The following is a 20,372-nucleotide window of genomic DNA, read 5'->3' as shown; positions in this document are numbered from 1 at the left end:
CATAGGGGGCAAAGATGTAGGCATGATTAAATAATGAACGCCAGCCCACATGAAATTTGCCAACTAAAATAACAAACATCCCCAATATTTTGATGGCACCCTTAAGCTAAACTACTTTTACAGAATTTATAGTATTTATCAGTATATGAGTATGGGAAACCTCAATGAACCACACATGGGCAATTATTTGGGTTTCAAATCCTCATGACATCAATTTGGTAGTCAATGTGTTTGGGCCTTGGATTGGCCCTGGAAAGAGGGCTGAAAAGGTTTAAAAGAAAGGTCTAACAAAATATTGAAATTACTTACAGTTATTTGTAGCATTTATTTGAAGAAAAAGGCTTGAATGAAAGCCAAAGTTCAGCAACCCAATAATCTCAAATGTAACAAACTAGAAGGGACTACTTTCTTTTGTTTCGGAGAAGCTTTTTCATCCTTAGTCTTCATATTTTTCCTCCTTTGAGAAGCTTCACTGCTAGGCTCTAATCTGGTATCATGCTCTTCATTCTTTGTACCCTGTATAAAAAGTTAATTTCAATCAAGATTAAATTCTTTATTTTCCAACAAGTCCTATGCATATAAGATAGGATAGACTAGCAAAACCTTTTCTTTTCCACAAGGCATTAGACATTTATCTTTAACACAAGTAGTCATCGTTTAAAATAAAAAGTTACTATATCTCATAACAAATAACAAATTATTGTTTTGTTTCATATAAGATTTCGCATTATATTTATGGAAAATTTCTATTCATATATGAGTTCTTTTTTCATATTTTACATAGGAACCACCATGTTTTTATCACTTGTTATGTGAACTATAAAGTTCATCAAATTGAACTGAAGATTACCAGAGTTGACTAGTTCACATCAGAAAATCTCTTTTTCTGGACAAAATGAAATTTAGATGTGAAGTTGGGCATGCAACCTTGGGATATTGGTACCTTTTGATTGTGGCTAAGATGCGACAGCCTAAATCTGGAAAACGAGTTGGAGAATCCTTTTCTTGATATAAGGGGAGAAGTTGCATTTTGCTCCCTTTGAGAGTTTCTTGATGGAGACCCACCTTCAGATTCGATGTCCAAGCATAGCTGAAATATGTAATGCAATTAGAATAAGTTTTATCATAACACAAGTCAGAATTGGAACTTGGACTAATGTTTACTATTGATGTTGGAGCATGTTTAGCAAACTTCTTGCTAATTAAAGATAATGTGTGTCATAGTGTCACTGTTTTACAAGCTGCTATTTGCCTGCTAGCTTTACGATCTTTGCCTAGTTACTAACTGATTATAACTAAACTGATGGTAACAAATTTTTCACTTTAGGAACTTATTATTAGAAATCAAAAAGAAAAGTGGAGGGATTTCGAGGAGAGTGTAAAGCGTTACTGGGAGTGTTTTTTTTATCCATTGGAACCGCGAAGGTAGTATGGAGTACAAAGGCGAGAGGAGATTCAAATCTATGACTTATCATTCACATCACCTCAATTTTAACCAATAGGGCAAGATATCCTTCGCCTTTACTAGGAATGTTTGGTAGTGAGTCCATGAATGCTTTATTCCATGGTTGTATTTTCTGTTCGGTCTTTAAAAAAAAAGTGGAGAAGGTATATTTTCTTTAAAAAAATTCCCAAATAACTATTTAGGCTATGTTTAGTTCACCTGAAATTTTCTGATCTGAACTTATCTGATCTGATCTAATCTGATTTACAAGATCTTATCTTTTATAAAATATATTATTACTTTGTAATTCATTATTATGCAATACATTATAAGATCTTATTTATACTATTATTATCATTTTATTTCTATCACAACTTTTACACAACTTTTATTAATAAGTAATAATAATTATTATTATCATTATTATAATAACAACAACAATAATTATAATAATAATTATTATTATTATATAACCCAAGTCGTTAATTTATAAGAGCACTTATAAAATGTTTCACACTTTCCCTTAAAAAAAAATGTTTCACACTTGAGAAGTCGGCAGACTCAACTTTTTTTTCCATATAAAATAAAATAAAATATACAAACAACTATGACTTGCGCAAGAAAAAAATGGATAGCGTGCAACTTCAAATAGCTAGAGAGATTTGGAATTCGGTAGGAAGAGGTATAATTTATATCTCGCACTTAGCTTATTTTGAAATGTAATCCCAACTTAGTAGTTTCATTGTCATTAATTTGAGCTATCATATTTTATATATATTTTTTTTTGCGCCAATCTTATGTTCTTAACACGTGACTTTTAATTTTCTATTATTTAATAACAACAAGATAACTTAAAATAATGATAACAATGACATTTATAATGATAACAACGAGATTAATAATAATTACCAATATTAATAATTAACAAGTACAACAACAATAATAATCCTTTTGAACAAATGTACTAGTAATTAATAGTATTAATAGTAATAATGAGTTTTTAAATGTAATCATGATCTGATCTGATCTGATCTAATTAGATCTAAAATACGCAAAAATAAGGTGAAGTGAACATAGCCTTAGTCTTATTTTTATGTTTGTTTGACCATATATTGTTTATAAATGCATTTGATAATATCAGTTGTTAGCTATTATTAGTTGTTTTATGCAAAAAAAGAAGAGAAGAAAGAAAATAAAAATAAAAGATAGAAAGTTTGCGTTTTTTCTTGTAGTTAATGACTTTTTTTGTTAAGGAGTTGAAGTAACTTTATTAACTCCATTAAATCTGATATCCAATTTAAAATCATTAATTAGCTATCTGATTTTGAAACTTTAGCACTTTAATGATAAGACAATTCAAACTTGAGGTCCTTGTTATGAGCGTAGTTCACCATTTAGTGATAACTAAACAATTCTACACCTTAGCTTCCAAAGAAAAACCTAAACATTCACCTTTATCTCTTCAAGCCATTGCTAATTCATTCTTATCTATCTTTTTCGTTTCAGAATTGTTTTTAGTCATTCCCACTTTTACTATTCCTTTCACATGTCGGATCCTGAATCGGCTCAAAATAGCCACATAATAGGGCCTTATTTTGAAAGGGCCCTCAAAATTTTCTTATTAAAACAACAAAATCACGTTATCATTAGGGGTGTAAGTGGATTGGACTGCGCCAAATCCAAATCCAATTCAAAGTTTTTTAAACTCGAGAAACTGAGTCCAAATCCGATCCAAACTTTATAAAATGCATATTGTAAAATACAAAAGGCGCCAAAAGGATCAAAGTAACTTTTGTCTTTTCATTTCTCACTTTGGACTTTTGGAAGCTAAGTGAAAATTATGGCGTCATGTAAAAGAATATAGAGCGGGAATGTTAAAGGTCCGTAATTTCAACAAAATGAAAGAATTTTTTTTAATATGCATTATATATAATATATATATTTTATATGCTAAAATATTTTTTGAACTGGATTGTACTTGTTTAACTCCAACGAGGTAAGTCTAAATCCTATTCGAAATATTTGGATCTAAAAATTTGAGTTCGAGTCCAGACCAAACATTTTAGTCTTGTCCTGTCCAACAAGTTTGGACTAGACTGAATTGAATTTTGAACTTTACGCAGTCCACTTACACCCCTTGTTATCACTCATTCACTAATGTACTACCTGAGTACTTTATTTCTTTCTCTTACTCCTTGTTATTTCTCTAATTTTCTCTCTGAACCTTTGAACTTCCTCTCTCTGTCATCTCCTCTTTCTCTTTCCATCCTTACTTTCTTCTCTCTCTCCCCATCTCCTTACCTCTTTCTTTTTGTCCTTAGCTTTGAACTTCCTCCTTCTCTCTCCTCATTGTACACGGGCCTATTTTTTAGCATCAGAACAAGGCCTCCATATTGTTTATATTAGTCATCCTTTCACGGGTCCAATCCTGAAGCAATCCAAAATTGAACACAAAATAACGAGGCCTAACTTTTTTCTAAAAAAAAGGAACTAAATTTTCTTTAAACAACAGTCATGTTATCACTCTTTCACTTATATTATGTACTACTTGAGTACTTTCCGTCTTTACTCCTTGCTTTTCTAATTTTTTTTCCTAAACCCATGAGCTCCCCCCCCCCCCCCCCCCTCTCCCTCTCTCCATCCCTACACAGAAGAGAAGGCCTATCTTTAACATTAGCACAAAGTCTCCATATTATTTAGGCTAGGCTGTTCTTTCATAATTACCTTACTACTTATCTTTCTAATTTTTAACCTAAACCTCTTAACTTCCCCCTCCCCCTCCTCTCTCTCTCTCATTACACAAAATATGGCCTATTTTTCAATATCAGCACATAACTTCCACATTGTTCGGACCTAGTCCTTTCATAAAACTATACGTCATTAAACCTATAGTCTACTACTAACCATTATTCATCAAAATATTCCCAAAAACAATTGAAAAGAACAAAAAATTATGGAGGTAGTATATTCCTTACTATTTGAGTATTTTCTTTTATATCCTACTTTCCTGTGCATAATGAGTATTTGTAAGGTGAAAATAGATCTCTAAGACCATTGATGTTTGGGGAATTGAGGTTAACTCAAGTGGTGAGCTCTCCCTACTATTATGGCTGCTATAACAGTTAAGGAGGCTTGGGTTATCATAAAGACAAAATATAGGAGTTACAAGAAGGTAATACTCTTTAAACTTCAATCCTTATGGAGAGGCTTTAATAATTTATTAATGATGGAAAATGAAACAATTCAAGAGTGTTTTAGTGGTGTAACAAATATTATAAATCACATCCTAACTCATCCTTATGTTATGACTTAATATCAATAAGTCCCCCCAAAAATTATGATCGCATAATGGCTGCTATAGATGGTCCAATAAACACTTATCTAAATTAAGTTTAATTGAATTAATGTGCTCCCTTCTTGCACATGAAGATATAATGGATAGATATATAGAACATCCACTAGAACAAGCATTTCAGGCTAAATTAAAATTCTTCAATTTTGGCGAAAATGAAAACAAAAATGGTTACGGTAAAAATTTTGCTAAAAGGAGGAACATCATAAAACCGTGGTCGGAGGAAATGTTTTTTTTATTAAAATCAAGGAATATGAGAAAATAATCAATGTGGCTTCCATTGTAATTTATGTACGAAAAATGCCCATAATACACAAGATTGTCGGTATAAGTGTAAAATTAAAGATGCAAAAAAACACACCCATTTTGAAAAAGATTGTTGTTTCCAGCAAAAAGAAAGATGTCAATTTTACAAAAAAAAAAAGGAGCCTACAAATCAATTATTCATACATGTTTAAATTCTCACCAAAAGTCAAATCATATATGGTATATCGGCACTGGTTGTTTAAACCACATGACTGACAATAAAAAATCATTTGTTAGTCTATATGGAAATATAAAAGCTCAAATTACTCTCGGCGATGGAAGCAACCATGATGTTGCTGTCAAGGGAGACAATTATCGTTAGACCAAGAAACAGCTCGTCTAAATTTATTCACCAAGTTTTCTATGTCTCCGGGCATGCACAAAATTATTAATTGTAGGCCAACTAATCCAAAGAGGCTATATGCTGACATTTGATGCTAAAAAATGCCTCGTATTTGATATGAAAAAGGGAAATTTATTACTTCTACTCAAAATGGCTCGTAATGAAATATTCCCATTAAGAATGCAATTGGAGCGTAATGTTGCCCTGGCTTCTGTAGTGGTTAAATCCATATTGTGGCATGTAAGATTTGGGCATCTAAATTTTAACAGATTAACACAAAAAGAAATGGTGATTGGGCTTCCACCTATAACAAATGAAAGAAAAATATATGAGGGGTGTATATATGGCAATATACATTGCCATTCTCTACTTCATCTTGGAGAGCCAGAACTTTATTAGAGCATGTTCACGCGGATATATAAGGCCCTACCAAAAATTCGTCTCTTGGCGGAAAAATATAATTTCTATTATTTGTTGATGATTTCATTCGCATGATGTGGGCTTATATCTTGGAGCAAAAATCATAAACATTTTCCCACTTCATGGAATTTAAAAGCGTCATAGAAAAACAAAGTGGTCATTCTATAATAATTCTTAAAACTGGTCGTGAAGGAGAATTTAAAAGTAAAGAATCCAATATCTTCTACAAGGAGCATGGATTAAAACATAATTAACAGTAAGCGCAAACTTCAACGATATTGTTGTGGAAGGAAAAAAATAGAACTATTGCTGAAAAATTGAAATGGCCAGTATGATGCAAGCTAAGAATTTACCAAATATTTATGTTCTCAATAGATCTCCCACGAAAGCAGTAAAGGCTAAGACACCCTATCAAGCTCGGCATAAGAGTAAGTCAAGAGTGGAGCACCTCAATGTATTTGGGTGTATCTCATATGCCCACATCACGAAAGAAAATTGGGAAAAACTTGATGGAAAAGGAGGAAAATGTATGTATGTTCATTAGATATAATGATGGTCCAAAGGAAATTATCTCTATCAGCCCAAATCCAAAAAGTGAATCATCTCAAGAGACATCATATTGGATGAAGAAGCACAATAGATGTGGACGGAGAAGGAACCTCAACCACGTAAAGCAGATTTTCTTCCACCAGTCCAAGTGAAGATGAAGGCCTGATTCATCCGACAATGCAACCATCTTCTAGTCCATCATCACCAAGATTTCCAGCAACATCCTCGAGACAGTGAGTCCAACATAAGAATCAAGCTCTCAAAGGCCAACTCTAGCACTGCAACGTTCACAACAAGATCGGCGACCACCAAGCTACTTGGAAGATTTTTAGTGCAATCAAGCTATCATGACTCTGTTCACCAGCGACTCACAAAGCTTTCAAGATCTAGCACGAGAGGAGAAATGGATTGAAGCCATGAATGATTAGATCAAAATGATCGAAAAGAACAACATGTGGGGGCTAGCTGACAGACCTGGAGAAAAAGATATATATTATCACCTTGAAATGGGTCTACAATTAAAACCAAGTACAATGAAGATGGCTCCACTCGAAAATACAAGGCACTTCTCGTTGCAAAGGCTACTCTCAGCAACTAGGAATTGACTTCAACGAGACATATGCTCCAGTAGTTCGTATTGAGACATTAAGGTCAATTCTAGCACTTGCAGCTTAATTAAAATTACCAGTATTTCAATTAGATGTCAAATCCACTTTTTGGAAGGGGAACTCGAAGAAGAAGTATATATTCAACAACATCAATGTTATGCCATCGAAGGCCAAGAACATGAAGTATATCATCATCTAAAACCCTTGACGGGAAAAAACCAGCTCCCTGAGCTTGAAATAGCATGATTGATGGCTATCTTCTCCAAAATCACTTCACAAAAAGCCCAAGTGAGCCTTCACTATATATCAAGGCCCAAGGAGCACAAGAATTTCACATATTGCCTCTATAAGTAAAGCTCTAATCTACGTGGGCATTAATCTCAAAATGATTATAGAATTTAAAAAGACAATAATGTCGGGATGTGAACTGACTGAACTTGGAGCCATGAAGTACTTCCTTGGCATGCAAGTCGAGCAAAGCCTAATAAGAATATTTCTACGACAAGAGAAATACGCAAACGACTTACTTAAGAAGTTCAAGATGACCAAATGCATGCCATTGGCTACACCAATGGCACTTCACGAAAGGCTATCAGAATGATGGTAAGGAAAAGGCCAATGCATCAATATATCGAAGTTTGGCCGGCTCTCTCATCTATCTCACACACATGAGACTAGACATAGTTCATGTTATAATCATTGTGTAAAGGTTCACGAGGGAGCCAAGTAAATCTCATATGGCAGTAGGATAAAGGATTCTTAGGCACATCAAAGGAACATAAAATTATGGAATTTTGTACGAGACAGAGGAGAATCATAAGCTTCCAGGATACACAGACAACAATTAGGTTGGAAGTATTGACGTGTGGAAGAGTACAAGTCGCTATGTCTTCCAACTGAGAACCAAGGCCATATCTTGGTCATCAAAGAAACGACCAATAGTATCTCTGTCATTAACAGAAGCGGAGTACTTAACAGCTTCAAGTACGACATGTGAATCGGTATGGCTTAAAAGAATTCACGATGATCTATAAAGACATAAGAAGAACCAGTAACTCTATTGTGAGAACATGTTTGTAATAGCCATGACAAAGAACCTAGTCTTTCACAGCCGAACGAATCACATTGAGATACGACACCATTTCATCTGAGAACTGGTCGATAAACAACAGATCGAGCTACAATTGTATAAGACGGGAGAACAACTCGCAAATATATTCAAAAAGGCAATTCTAGCAGTCAAATTTATCGAGTTCAGAAAACAACTCGGAATACAAGATTTTTCTGATTAAGGGGGGGTTTAAAACATTATCACTAAATAGTTAGAAAAACCTAGAATATAAGAATACCTAATTTAACTAGAAAACTCTAGCTAGGAACTTTTTAGTAATTACTACATTCGTTTCACAATAAGTGAAACACTTACCTTATTTGAAGTAGTCATAATAAGTGCAACCAAACTTTAAATGGTAAAACAAATTTACTTTTATTACAAAAATGCGACCAAAAATAAAGAGGAGACCACAATTTTTTTTGTTTCATCACTATACTTTATCATGGTCCCAACTTTCTCTTTCTACATTCATCGGTAACTTCCCACTTTTTTATGTTTCATTTATTGTGAAACGGAAAAAGTATGTCAAACATAGAATGTCCTAGGAAAATTAGTGCAGAATCTAGATAGTGTAGTGAGCAACATTAAGTCGGTTGAAACAGCGACATAGAGTAGTACTCCCTCCATCCCAATTTATTTGCTACATTTGCAAATATTTCCATACATAGTACATAGGTCCCACACTTTATTTACAAATTTGCCATCACTCCCTCCTTGGTTTATTGTAAATATTTCCATATATAGCACATAGGTCCCACAATTTACCTATTTGCTTTTTTGTTAATTCTTGTTATGACAATGGTCCCCACTCTCTCCTAGGTCTTTGTGATAAAGCAAATGTAGCAAATAATTTGGGACGGAGGGAGTATAAATAAATACTTGTAATTTGTAATGATGAGTATGAAAAGAAAGTAGACCCATCTGCGTCAAACCCATATTCTCTTGCCATATCAATATCACCCAAAGAAACATCTCCATCAAAGATAAACTTTGCCTCACAAATCAAAAACCCACTAACTTCCGCCTCATATACTATCATCCATTACCATTCTAATATTGAAGGAACTGGAAACCTTAACATTTGATGGTATGACTTGAAGACATACATTGTCTAATTATCTAATATCTATGAATAAAATGTTGGAGTTTATAAAGTTGTCTTAGAAACTCAAAGTTTGCTTCAAAAGAATATAAAGAGTCATTTGTCTCACATTAAAAGAATAAAAGGAAAGTGTAAAGGTTTATAACCATTACTATTCCTCTACCCTTTGAGTTGTGTAGTAATGAGACGTTTAGTGGGTATGTGGTGATTAGAGTTACCACACACGCGGTGTCCGGCCAGGGCCAGGGCCAGGGCCTTGGGCCTTAGGCCTTGTCAGATTAATGACCATTTTATTCAATGTTTAAGTTACCGTTTCTCTAATTTCTCCATAACCGCTGCCATGATTCTCCCCACTAAGTGACCATTTTTCCCACGATTTCAGCCTCCTTATGATTTCGTTCTGGTTTCCTCTCTCTATAAATAGGGTCATTTATTGTTTCATTGAGATACAGAAAACACAAAAATCTCTTCTTCTTCTCTGCTTTCTTTCTCCTCTAATATTCTGGGCAATATTCAAGAACGTTCTCAATCTGCTTTTCTACCAACACTGAAAAGGCAGAAACCGTGTATCCCTGGAGGTTGATTGCTAAGAGTCCGTATGTTATTACGGGGCAAATTCAACTTTAGAGCAGTGATTTTCTCATGCAACGGTTATCAAACAAGTTAATTATAGTTGTTACCAATTTTCGTCCCTACATTAAAAACATACACTATCTAATATCTATGTGTTATCAATAATTCCATTTGCGTTTTCGGTATCTATCTACCATAAACAATAACCTCCTTACAACCAATGTACTTTATATTAGCAATCACATATATGATCATATATGTCAGTTAACCCGTTTAAATTGTACTAATCAATAGCCCAGATATATTGTATAGTTGAAGATTGTCATGTATAGGAGATTTTCTTATGCAGTAGGTGTACGTGGTATTAAACAAGATTCTAGCAACGTGGTCTCTTCTTCATTTGTTTTGGATTTTGTCACATTTTTGCTTCATTAAATCAAATGAGAATTAAATGCTCTATCTGAAACCAGCTTAAGCTTCAAATTAACGAAATCCTAGTACGAAATAAGTAATTTTTGAACAATCCAATGATAGAACTGATGTTAATTATGCAAAACAAAGTGTAAATCAAGGACAAATCAAAGTTGAGGCATAACAGGAAATATATCGCCAACCTAAACAAAATCCAAAAATGAGACTTTCCTTGGTTGATTATATAGTAATACCTCTAATAATGAGATTACCTGGATTAATTGTTGTTCAAGAGACGTAATCCTCTCTAAAATTGAACCTTTAGATTGAGCCTCCTTGAGAGCCAAGTCCAATGGCACGCATTCTTTCTTCACAACAGCACCATCGTTTGCCCATCTTGCTGATGAATATTTCCTACCGTCCAAGTAGTTCATCTTCACAAGTGTATGTAATATAATCTTTCATCATGATTCATAAAATTACAAAAGTATAATAATTACTATATAATAACGTAAATATGATTCATGTGACCCGCCTTATTTCCTTTCCTAACAAAAATATATGATATATAAGTATGTATATGAGAAACTGAATTACCATAGAATCCAAGTGATCAAGCCTAGAAATGAGAGAAGGCATGGAATTTGAAGATAGTGATTTTTTCAGACTTCCATCCATTATTGATTTTTCTGCAGCAGTGCTTCTGATACTTTACATAGGGACATATATAGAAGAAATATATTTTATATCATTTTGTTTGGAGATAAAACTTAAAAGGATATTTATGAATAAAAAGATATGAGAAGATTGTACAGTTGCACATAAATTTGCATGATTTAAGTGTTGACTGAAAAATGAAGGGCATGTGTAATGGATTAGTCAGTTACACGATGTGGGAAATAAATGTGGCTGCTTATGAGGCATGGATGATTTCTTTATATTTTTTTTTTATGGACGAGAAGGCATGGATGAATTTACTACTAGTAGTTTGGATTGAGAAGATTCACGAACTATGGAAGCTTTCACATGGTTGCTATAAGCGTGGAACATTATCTCAAAACATTTTAAATTTAGGTTAATTCATTAAGGGCCCGTTTGGATGGAAATATTTTGACCTTGGAAACGGATTGAGGTAACTCACTCCCTTATTTTATGTTTGGTTGGGTTATTTATTTTTTCACTCCCTTACTGGCCCAATTTTGATTCCCCCATTTTGAAACCCTGCTCCCAGCTAAGGAAACAAATCACGTTACTTTTGATTCCCCATCTTCAAACCCTTCACCTCCTTTCTCTCTCCTTTATTCATCTTCGAAATCTGTTCGGAATATTTCAATGTTGTTGCGAAATCTTCAAATCTACAGCGAAGTTCTTCAAATCTGTTGCGAAGATGATGTTTATGCAAGAACAACCAATCATCTTTTTTTCACAGGTAATTTTCGAGTGAATTTACAGTATTTTTTGTGCGATTTTCACTATATTGATGCTTTTGTTGTTTTTTTTTTGTCGAATTCTCCTCAGATCAAAGGGATTGCAAAGTTCAGAGTTTTTTCTGCATATACAAAAATTAAGCTTAGGTATCCATCTCTAGATTCTTCTTAAAACTATGGTTTTTTATACTTATCATGATGCTACTGTTGTTGATTTTTGTCATAAGTTCGAAGTTCACTAAAATTTACTGGGTAAAGTTGTTTTCACGAGTGATTGTTTTACTCATGCACGACACATGTTCGATAAAATGTTTAGCTGAGTTCAATCATCTTCTTATGTTATTGTCCATATGTGATTATATTTTGAGATGTTTTTAGCTATGTTGTGATGATCAAATTTTCCAAAATCACATTATTTGATTGCAACATTCTACTGCTGCAGTAAGACAATAATTACACAAAAGCAATATTGTAACATACACTATCAATATCGAAGGAAGCTTGGTTACATTTTAATTTTCTCAGATTAGAATATGAAATGAGTTTGTTGAATATATGATCATATTTCATGTTTCTGTTACAGAGTTGCTAGAAACATTTTTTATTATATTGGCAATGCAATTCATGTTTTCATTTTTGAAAAATCTTACTAACACTGGATCACTGGATTATTGGATGTGTCAATCTTAAACAACCCACATCATTTTATTCAATCTGTGTTTTAACATGCCGTTAACTTGTTACATGATGCTTAAGTTCTGAAGCTTCTATGTTTGAGTTGTTTATCTTCAACTGACATTGTTGAGGGCCTTCATATTCATATAGTTTGAACATGGGTTGAAGCATTAGTTAGTGAACATACTTGATTTAGTTGCCTTTACCCCTCTTTTGCAAAGTTTTGTACTATATATTTTATAGGAACCCAAAGTTTTGATAAGACCTCAGAGCTCTAAGCATCAGTTCATACTTCATAAGTAGCTTTACCAGTTTAACAAGTAGAAAAAGAAGTAAGTGCTAATTCTTGTTCTGTTAACACCAACATAAACTGCAAAATAAGATATTAGGTTCATTGTGGTCGTTGTTGGACCTGGCTGCATGCTACTGAGAAAGCATGAGGGCAGTAAATTAGGTTCTATGAATTAGCAGCAGCAGTATGTGCATCTTTGCTCTCAGTTTGTGAGTGTTTGTGAGTGTGCTGAACTCAAAGAAGGCAAAGCTGAGTGAGTAAAGTGCATAATGGCGTATGCTTGGTCAAAAGCCGTTGAAATGGAGCAACTCAAGGATGATAAGAGCAACAATGTCTTAGAAGAGGTGATGAAGTTAGAAGGTTTATCCCCTTCCGAGGCGCTTCAAGCTGCTACCATTCTAATTGGAGAAGAACCAAAGCTTCGGATCTTCTTAAAAAGTAGTCTCCCTTGTATGCTTTTGATCAATTTGGTTGGTACCGTCTAGTTTTCAAACTTTTGTCATATTTATCTTATAAATATATGCACACTTTTTGTATATAATTTTCGGAAGAAGTTGCTAGTTGATGAAATAGAACTTGGTTTTTATTATGTAAGAAGTATAATTTAAGTTATCTTATTTGTTTGGAAGTGAATACTTATGTTGCTACATTGTTTTCATATAAAATTTTTAGGCATTAAAATAACATTTTTTAGAGTTTTTTTTTTAATTTAATATAATATTTATAACAAAATTAGTGTAGTTTTTTTTGAATTATTTATAAAATTTTGAATTTTTTAGAAAATTTCAAAATTTAATGTATTTTTTAACAATTTATATATAAAAAAATATTTTCATGTTGATTATACAAATAAGAGTAATATTATCAAAAACTGATTCTACTAATAAGTTGAACCAAACAAAAAGTAAGGGAGTCATTAGGATAATAATTCCATTCCTACATCAAAACAAACAAGTGTCCAAGGCAACAGATTCCATTTCCATTCCATCCTTTCATCCCATTCCATTCCCTTTCCACTCCTTAATTTGAACCAAACAACCCCTAAGTTTTTTCAATTTTATTGTTCTTTTTATTTTCTTTTCACAAATCACCACCTTTTTGAAGTAAACAACTAGATTTTTGCCCGGGCGATGGCTCGGGTCAGTTACAATAAACAAAAATCTTATTATTTTTCATTTCATAATTTATTTTGCTACTTTTCGTATTTTTTGTCCATTAAGAAATTGAAAATTCACGTTACGAAATGATAAGTAAAAAAAATTGAAAGCTTTGAGTTTGGAAACAATACCTTAAAAAGAATTGTGGTTAAGAGAATATGACATCAATATTCTCTTGTAAGTTACGTAATAAAAGTGTTAACGATGTGCTCCCTCCGTTTTTTTATTTGCTATATTTTTTTTAAATGATTTTTTTCTTTTTAACCGCTACATTTTCCTTATTTGGGATACCTGGCCCACCATAAAGTAATACTTTTATATTTGTTCTTCTCTTTTCCCACCCAAAAATATTTTTTTTCCACTTTTTTCATTATTTTACATTAAATGGATCAAAAATTACACTCCAAAAAGTTTGAAAGTGACATTGCATAAATTGTTGTGCATACAACAATGTAGCAATAAAAAAACGGAGGGCGTATATACTTGCTAAGTCTTTTCAGTTAACTACAATAATTACAAGACTTTATCATATTTTATTTGAAACATTAAACAGCAAAATCATAGTGCATTGATGGTTAAGCTCTTACTTTTCATTTCAAAGGTCGCGTGTTCGATACCTTGCACTTACACATTTTTTTAAAAGTAAGGCACGTGGCACATAGACTTTCTTTTGCACGCCTTTTAGTATATTTGAATAGATATTAATCCTTTCGTTAAGACATAAATAATAATAATTCTTTTTAAGTAATAGTAATAGTGATTAGTGATCATATGAAGTAATAATAATAATAGTAAAAATAATAATAATAATAATTATTATTATTATTATTATTATAATAATAATACTCCCTCCGTTTCCTAAAGATCTTCCCTATTTCCGTTTAAGTGCGTTTCCAAAAGATCTTCCCTCTTTTACTTTATTCTTTATTTGGAATTTTTTTTCCCATTTTACCCTCTCATGTCCCTATCATATGGTCCACCATTACATTATTAATTCGATTTTACTCCCTTTCTCTCTCATACTTTAACCCCTTTTATTTGTTTATTTATCTTAACCCCTTTCTCTCTCCTACTTTACCCACCCCAAACCCCACACAAATGGATCCTCCTTGGTATCTGTACGAACAATAACAAGGAAGATCTTTAGGAAACGGAGGGAGTATACTAGTAGTAGTAGTAATAATAATAATAATAATAATAATAATAATAATAATAATAATATAATAATAATAATAATAATAATAATAATAATAATAATAATAATAATAATAATAATAATAATAATAATAATAATAATAATAATAACAATAATAACAATAATCATAAAATAATAATAAGTTTTTAAATATAAGCATGATTTGAACTTATTTCTCTAATTTGATATGATCTGAACTTTTTTTTTGATCTAATCAGAATTTATTTTCTCTGATCTTGATCTGATATGAAAAAAATGAAAATAAGGTAAACTGAATATAACTTTAGTGTGCAGTCTCTACTAAATAGAATTTAATTGATGTATACCGAGCTGTACAAAAGAACTGAGCATAATTAAAATAGTTATGACAATTGTGATATAAACATAGTATAACAATAAAAAACTAAACAATAACAATAATAATAATAAGGGTAATGTTATATGTAGCCCTAAGGGCTACATATAAGCATTAAATACATGTCTTGAAATGGAATCAGTTTATGAATTCATGACAAAAATTTCACATCATTTGAGGTAATAAATGCTTGATTCAAATTTTTATTTCTATTTTAAGCTTCTTATACATAACCCTAAGGCCTAAGGGCTATATATATCATTTTCCTAATAATAATAATAATAATAATAATAATAATAATAATAATAATAATAATAATAATAATAATAATAATAATAATAATAATAATAATAATAATAATAATAATAATAACACACTGAAAGATGAGAGAAAAGACACACAAAAAGAGCCATCTTGTCATAAAAGACATAAAATACTATACAACTCCAAATACACGTTGGTAGTAGCTAGCAAATGCTACTATGCTATCTTGAAACAAATTTTTGTTTGTGTGTCTAATTTACAATTTTTACAATGAAGTGACATGATTGCATTATGAGAAAAAAAAAAATTGAACGAGTATTTGTTTTACCAGGATATTGCAAATCAAAAATATGTTAGTATTGGCGCAAAAAGTTAAGTTAGATGTTAGGTTAGCCATTGAGAGTTGGGACTCTAATTATGATAAATGTCATTATGCTTGGTTATGAACTTAAGAAAGGAATTTAATAATGTTGTTGAATCATGTGGTGTTTTGATGATTGTAAACAAATGATGATTATCTAACTAATATGTGTGTTTGAGATGTGCATATTACATTAACATGAAATAAGTCATGAAAAGTTGAATATATATCACATCATGAAGGCCTTCCAACAAGTGAAGTTCCTAAAAGAGTTCCTAGAAGAAACAAAAACATAGCGTTCCTAGGTACATCTTAAAAGGAACATTGAATATGAAGTTCTGGAGCAGTTCCTGAGTGGGAGCAGCAATATAAAGTTTCAGAGTTGAAACAAGAAGTTTATGAGCAGGAACTATGAGTGCGAAGTTCCTTAAAGGAACTATCATACCGAAGTTCCAAAGGTGGAGCTATCAACATGCGGTTCTTGAGTTGGAGCAGCACAAACATGAATGCAGAAAATACGAGTTTATTTTCTAGGATTCATGTAAGTTGTGGAAACGTGAAAGGTAATAGAACAAGGTTTAAAGGAACTCGTAAGGTCAAAGGAACTCGTGAAACTTACAGTCAAAAGTATTTAAGAGTAATAAATCTGATGTATAATATTATCTTAATCGGTAAGAATTTATTTAGAGTTTGTTTCTTAATAAATCTCTACTTGGTTAAATATTTACAAATAATATGCATTAGTTGTTTTAGGATTAGTTTTAGTTTTGAAATAAAATATAAGTTTTAGTTTTAAAATAAAAGATAAGTTTTAAGTAAAATAGGTTTAATAAAATCGGTTTCTTTAGGAATCTGGTTTTAATTAATTTAATATTATCTTTTCAGTTTTTGGAAAATAAAAAGCTTAGATTTATAATACGTATAATGAGGTTTGTTAAAGAAATTGTCTATCTGTTCCTCTCTAAGAAACAGACGTGTTGGTCTATTAATCTAAGTCAAAGGAACAAAGTAGCAGTTAAAAGAACTAGGCGTGTAAAATTGTGCAACGCTTAAAATAATTCTGTTGAGTTTTTAAAGGCTATATTTTAGGAAAATGATTTTATGTGGTTTAATATATCTGATATTAAAGAAAAGATCTTATCTTTATTCCAAAATCAAATCATTTTCGAATTTACAAGAAAATCCTTTAAATATATTATTTGATAAAAAAATTTATTTTTGGTGTTATTAATTAAAATAATTTTTAATTAAAAACCAAATTTAAATTACGGTTGCATAAGTAAACGCTAGATTTTAGGAAGCTGTAACATTTCCATCTTCCACATTCAATTGAGATCAATCACTAGTACAGAATTAATGATTTGCGTCGGACATCGGTCCGATGGCACATGTCTCGACACAAATGACAGAGCCATGATCTGTGTCGGATTAGGAATCGACGCAGTTCAGTGGCTATTTGCGTCGAACATGTCTCAAGGTGCGACGCAGATGATGCCTCACTCCAGCATACTGTAACACCCCCACGACTCCTCCTTATATAAACTAGGAGAAATTACGGGAATTGTCATGCCATGCCAGATAATACGTAAGGCTAATTAGATAATACAGCGGAAGTCTTTTAAAATAAACTGGAAATACTATAATACAACTGAAATAAGAAAGTATGTAAATGAGTTACAAACTCGAAGACTATCTCATACTAGTCCCATCTTCGAAACAAGTCAAACTTTGACCCCAATGGTTATGTAAAGTCAAACATAAAATTCAAAATAACTTTATTAAGAAAGTACTCATGTACTAGAACTCCCATTCGGATGCTTATGATTCCCATGCACATCAAGAACTTGTACCTGAAACTTCTCCTCTAAGCCCTGCTCACCAAATGGGTCATCGCAGGGTTGTTGAGGAAAAACAACAACCAAAAGAAAATAAAGAAATACATACATTAGCAACGCTGAGTACATAACACATCTAACTAATGAGAATAATAATGCATGCAATCCTCAACAACTTCGGCTTGCTCTTCTTATGACTCTACAAGCGACAAACATATAACCGTACTTACTAAATACTTTCTTTTATTATTATTTGGCAATGAACGGGCACCGTCCTCCTCTTGGAATCATACGGGCTACTATTCCTTGTGTAAGAGATCCCACACCTCCTACTAAAGTTCCATGAACTTTAAATAACTTGACTCGAGAATTTTAAGCTTGTTAGTAATGAAAGAGGGTGAGAGTGAGCCTCTAGACTCAACATCTCAGAGATAAATAGTACGAGTGACACCTAGTCCACTCAAAGATCTTGATAATTGGAATTCCATAAACTTGCTTGATAAAATAAAAGCATTAACATCGTCATGCTAAGCTATATGCTGGAGTATAGATTCACACTAAATCCCCCCCTTATGTTCAATACTCATGGCCGGGGGATCCATCCCAAGAGTTTTATTACCAAAGCCCATTATGTGAGACGCAATTACAATAATAATACATCTAGCAAATAAATTAATTTTTATCTTTCTTTAACAAGTGAATGCAACAAACACCATAAATAACTCAATTCTAAATTCTTTGAGACCTTGCTCATCTTATTACTTTAATGACTCCATGAGTCCTTTCTTACTTTCTTAAGGATCCATGATCCAATCAATTGAGTCCTTGCTCAATGATTCAACTACTTGTGAGACCTTGCCCAATAACTTTAGACTTGTGAGACCTTGCTCAATAACTTTAGACTTGTGAGACCTTGCTCAATACACTAGTGGAAAAATGAAGAAGGGCTGCGCTGAAAAAGGCTTGTAGGGCTGCGCTTTTTGACAGCAGCCCTTTCAGTAGCAGCCCTTCACTTTTTAAGTAGGGTTGCGCTAGAAAAGCGCAGCCCTTAAGCTAGAAGGGTTGCGCTAGTTAGAAAAAAGCGCAGCCCTTCTAGCTTAGAAGGGCTGCGCTAGTTAGGAAAAAGCGCAACCCTTCTGAGCTAGAAGGGCTCCGCTTTTTCCTAACTAGCGCAACCCTTCCTACCAAAAAAAAAAATTTTAAACAGAAGAGAATAGAAACGAAAATGAAAATACTAAACCCAAAAAAAAAAAAGAATGAAACGAAAATGAAAAAAAGGAACATTAATCAAAACAAAGATGAAAATACAAGAACATTAATCAAAACAAAGAGAAGTATACAAGAACATTAATCAAAACAAAGAGAAGTATACAAGAACATTAATCAAAATACACAAAGAGAAGTATACAAGAACATTAATCAAAACAAAGAGAAGTATACAAGAACATTAGTCAAAATATATAAACAAAGAGAAGTATACAAGAACATTATAGATCTGAAAATACAAGAACTATCTTCAAACATTAACCTAATAATGTTTGACTCGTTGGCCCGTTCCGCTTCCGAAAAGGTATCACAATAGGCAATCGGACTCCGTCGGCATGTTTAGTGCAAATCATTTCAGGGTTTTTAATTTGTCGCAAATGTTTATGGGAGTTTTTGAGAGGGAAGAGAAGATGAGAGAGAAGAGAGGATGAGAGAGAAGAAGGAAAGGAATAATGAGGGATGTGAGAGAGGAGAGAGAATGAGGCATAATATATCTGAATCCCCGCTCAATATTTCAAAGCCCGCGGTTTCGAAATTTTAAAATTCTTCAGGAAGGGCTGCGCTAGTTTTAAAAATGCGCAGCCCTTCCAATTGAAGGGCTGCGCTTTTTTGAAAAAGCGCAGCCCTTCTTATTTGTAGGGCTGCGCTTTTCCAAAAAGACGCAGCCCTTCAACCATAGGGCTGCGCTTTTATCAAAAGCGCAGCCCTTCTGTTTTTTTCCCCTAGTGATAATTTTAAAACTTGTGAGACCTTGCTCAACGAAATATAACTTCTCACGAGAACTTGCTCAATAATATATAAAACTTCTAATGAGACCATGCTCAATAAAATATATAACTTATAATGAGACCTTGCTCAATAAAATACATAACTTATGATGAGACCTTGCTTAATAAAATATATAACCTCAAATGAGACCTTGCTCAATAAAATACATAACTTATGATGAGACCTTGCTCAATAAAATATATAACATCAAATGAAACCATGCTCAATAAAATATTCTCAGGCAAGCCCTACCTTCAAGAATAACTTTAATAACGTTAATCATGATCAAAAGCAATGATCATCAATCGCATGCTTTTCAAATATAGGAATAACTCAAAAGTTCCATTCCTAATTTCCTTTCTAAGTTCTCAACATGTACTCAAACAATTATAAGGCATAAGTCTCTCCTTACTCCTCATGCTTAATAAATAACCTTTAAAACTACTAATAGCCAAAGGTCAAAGTGTATGTACCTTGATAACACACAAAATCAACAGCCAAAAGTTTGACTAACTTTTATGATCCTTGAAACCTACCAACAATAAAGTACTATCA

General features: G+C 32.6%; 1 protein-coding gene across 2 annotated transcripts; it reads right to left on the bottom strand.

Moving 5' to 3' along the window:
- Positions 1-270: 270 nt before the first annotated feature.
- LOC104892915 (uncharacterized) lies at positions 271-10,992 on the bottom strand. 2 transcript variants are annotated; one of them, XM_048644809.2, is made up of 4 exons: positions 10,820-10,992; positions 10,495-10,680; positions 944-1,090; positions 271-516 (listed from the first exon to the last, which is right to left on the bottom strand). In XM_048644809.2, the coding sequence occupies exons 1-4, from the start codon at positions 10,898-10,900 to the stop codon at positions 361-363; spliced, it is 570 nt and encodes a 189-aa protein (XP_048500766.1). In that variant the 5' UTR covers positions 10,901-10,992; the 3' UTR covers positions 271-360. The 2 variants fall into 2 exon arrangements, with proteins under 2 accessions (XP_048500766.1, XP_048500767.1); XM_048644810.2 differs by having other exon boundaries at positions 10,495-10,656; positions 10,820-10,987.
- Positions 10,993-20,372: the final 9,380 nt, after the last annotated feature.

This window comes from Beta vulgaris, chromosome 5 (assembly GCF_026745355.1).
Source record: "Beta vulgaris subsp. vulgaris cultivar EL10 chromosome 5, EL10.2, whole genome shotgun sequence".
Lineage (NCBI taxonomy): Eukaryota > Viridiplantae > Streptophyta > Magnoliopsida > Caryophyllales > Amaranthaceae > Beta > Beta vulgaris.
This window is presented reverse-complemented; position numbering and strand designations above follow the sequence as displayed.

Excerpts from the sequence above, each read along its gene's own strand:
- LOC104892915 (XM_048644809.2), bottom strand. The coding sequence starts at position 10,900 with ATGGATGGAAGTCTGAAAAAATCACTATCTTCAAATTCCATGCCTTCT. Across the intron at positions 10,681-10,819 it reads TTGATCACTTGGATTCTATG|ATTATATTACATACACTTGT; the intron begins GTAATTCAGTTT and ends TCATGATGAAAG. Across the intron at positions 1,091-10,494 it reads TTGAACAACAATTAATCCAG|CTATGCTTGGACATCGAATC; the intron begins GTAATCTCATTA and ends TACATATTTCAG.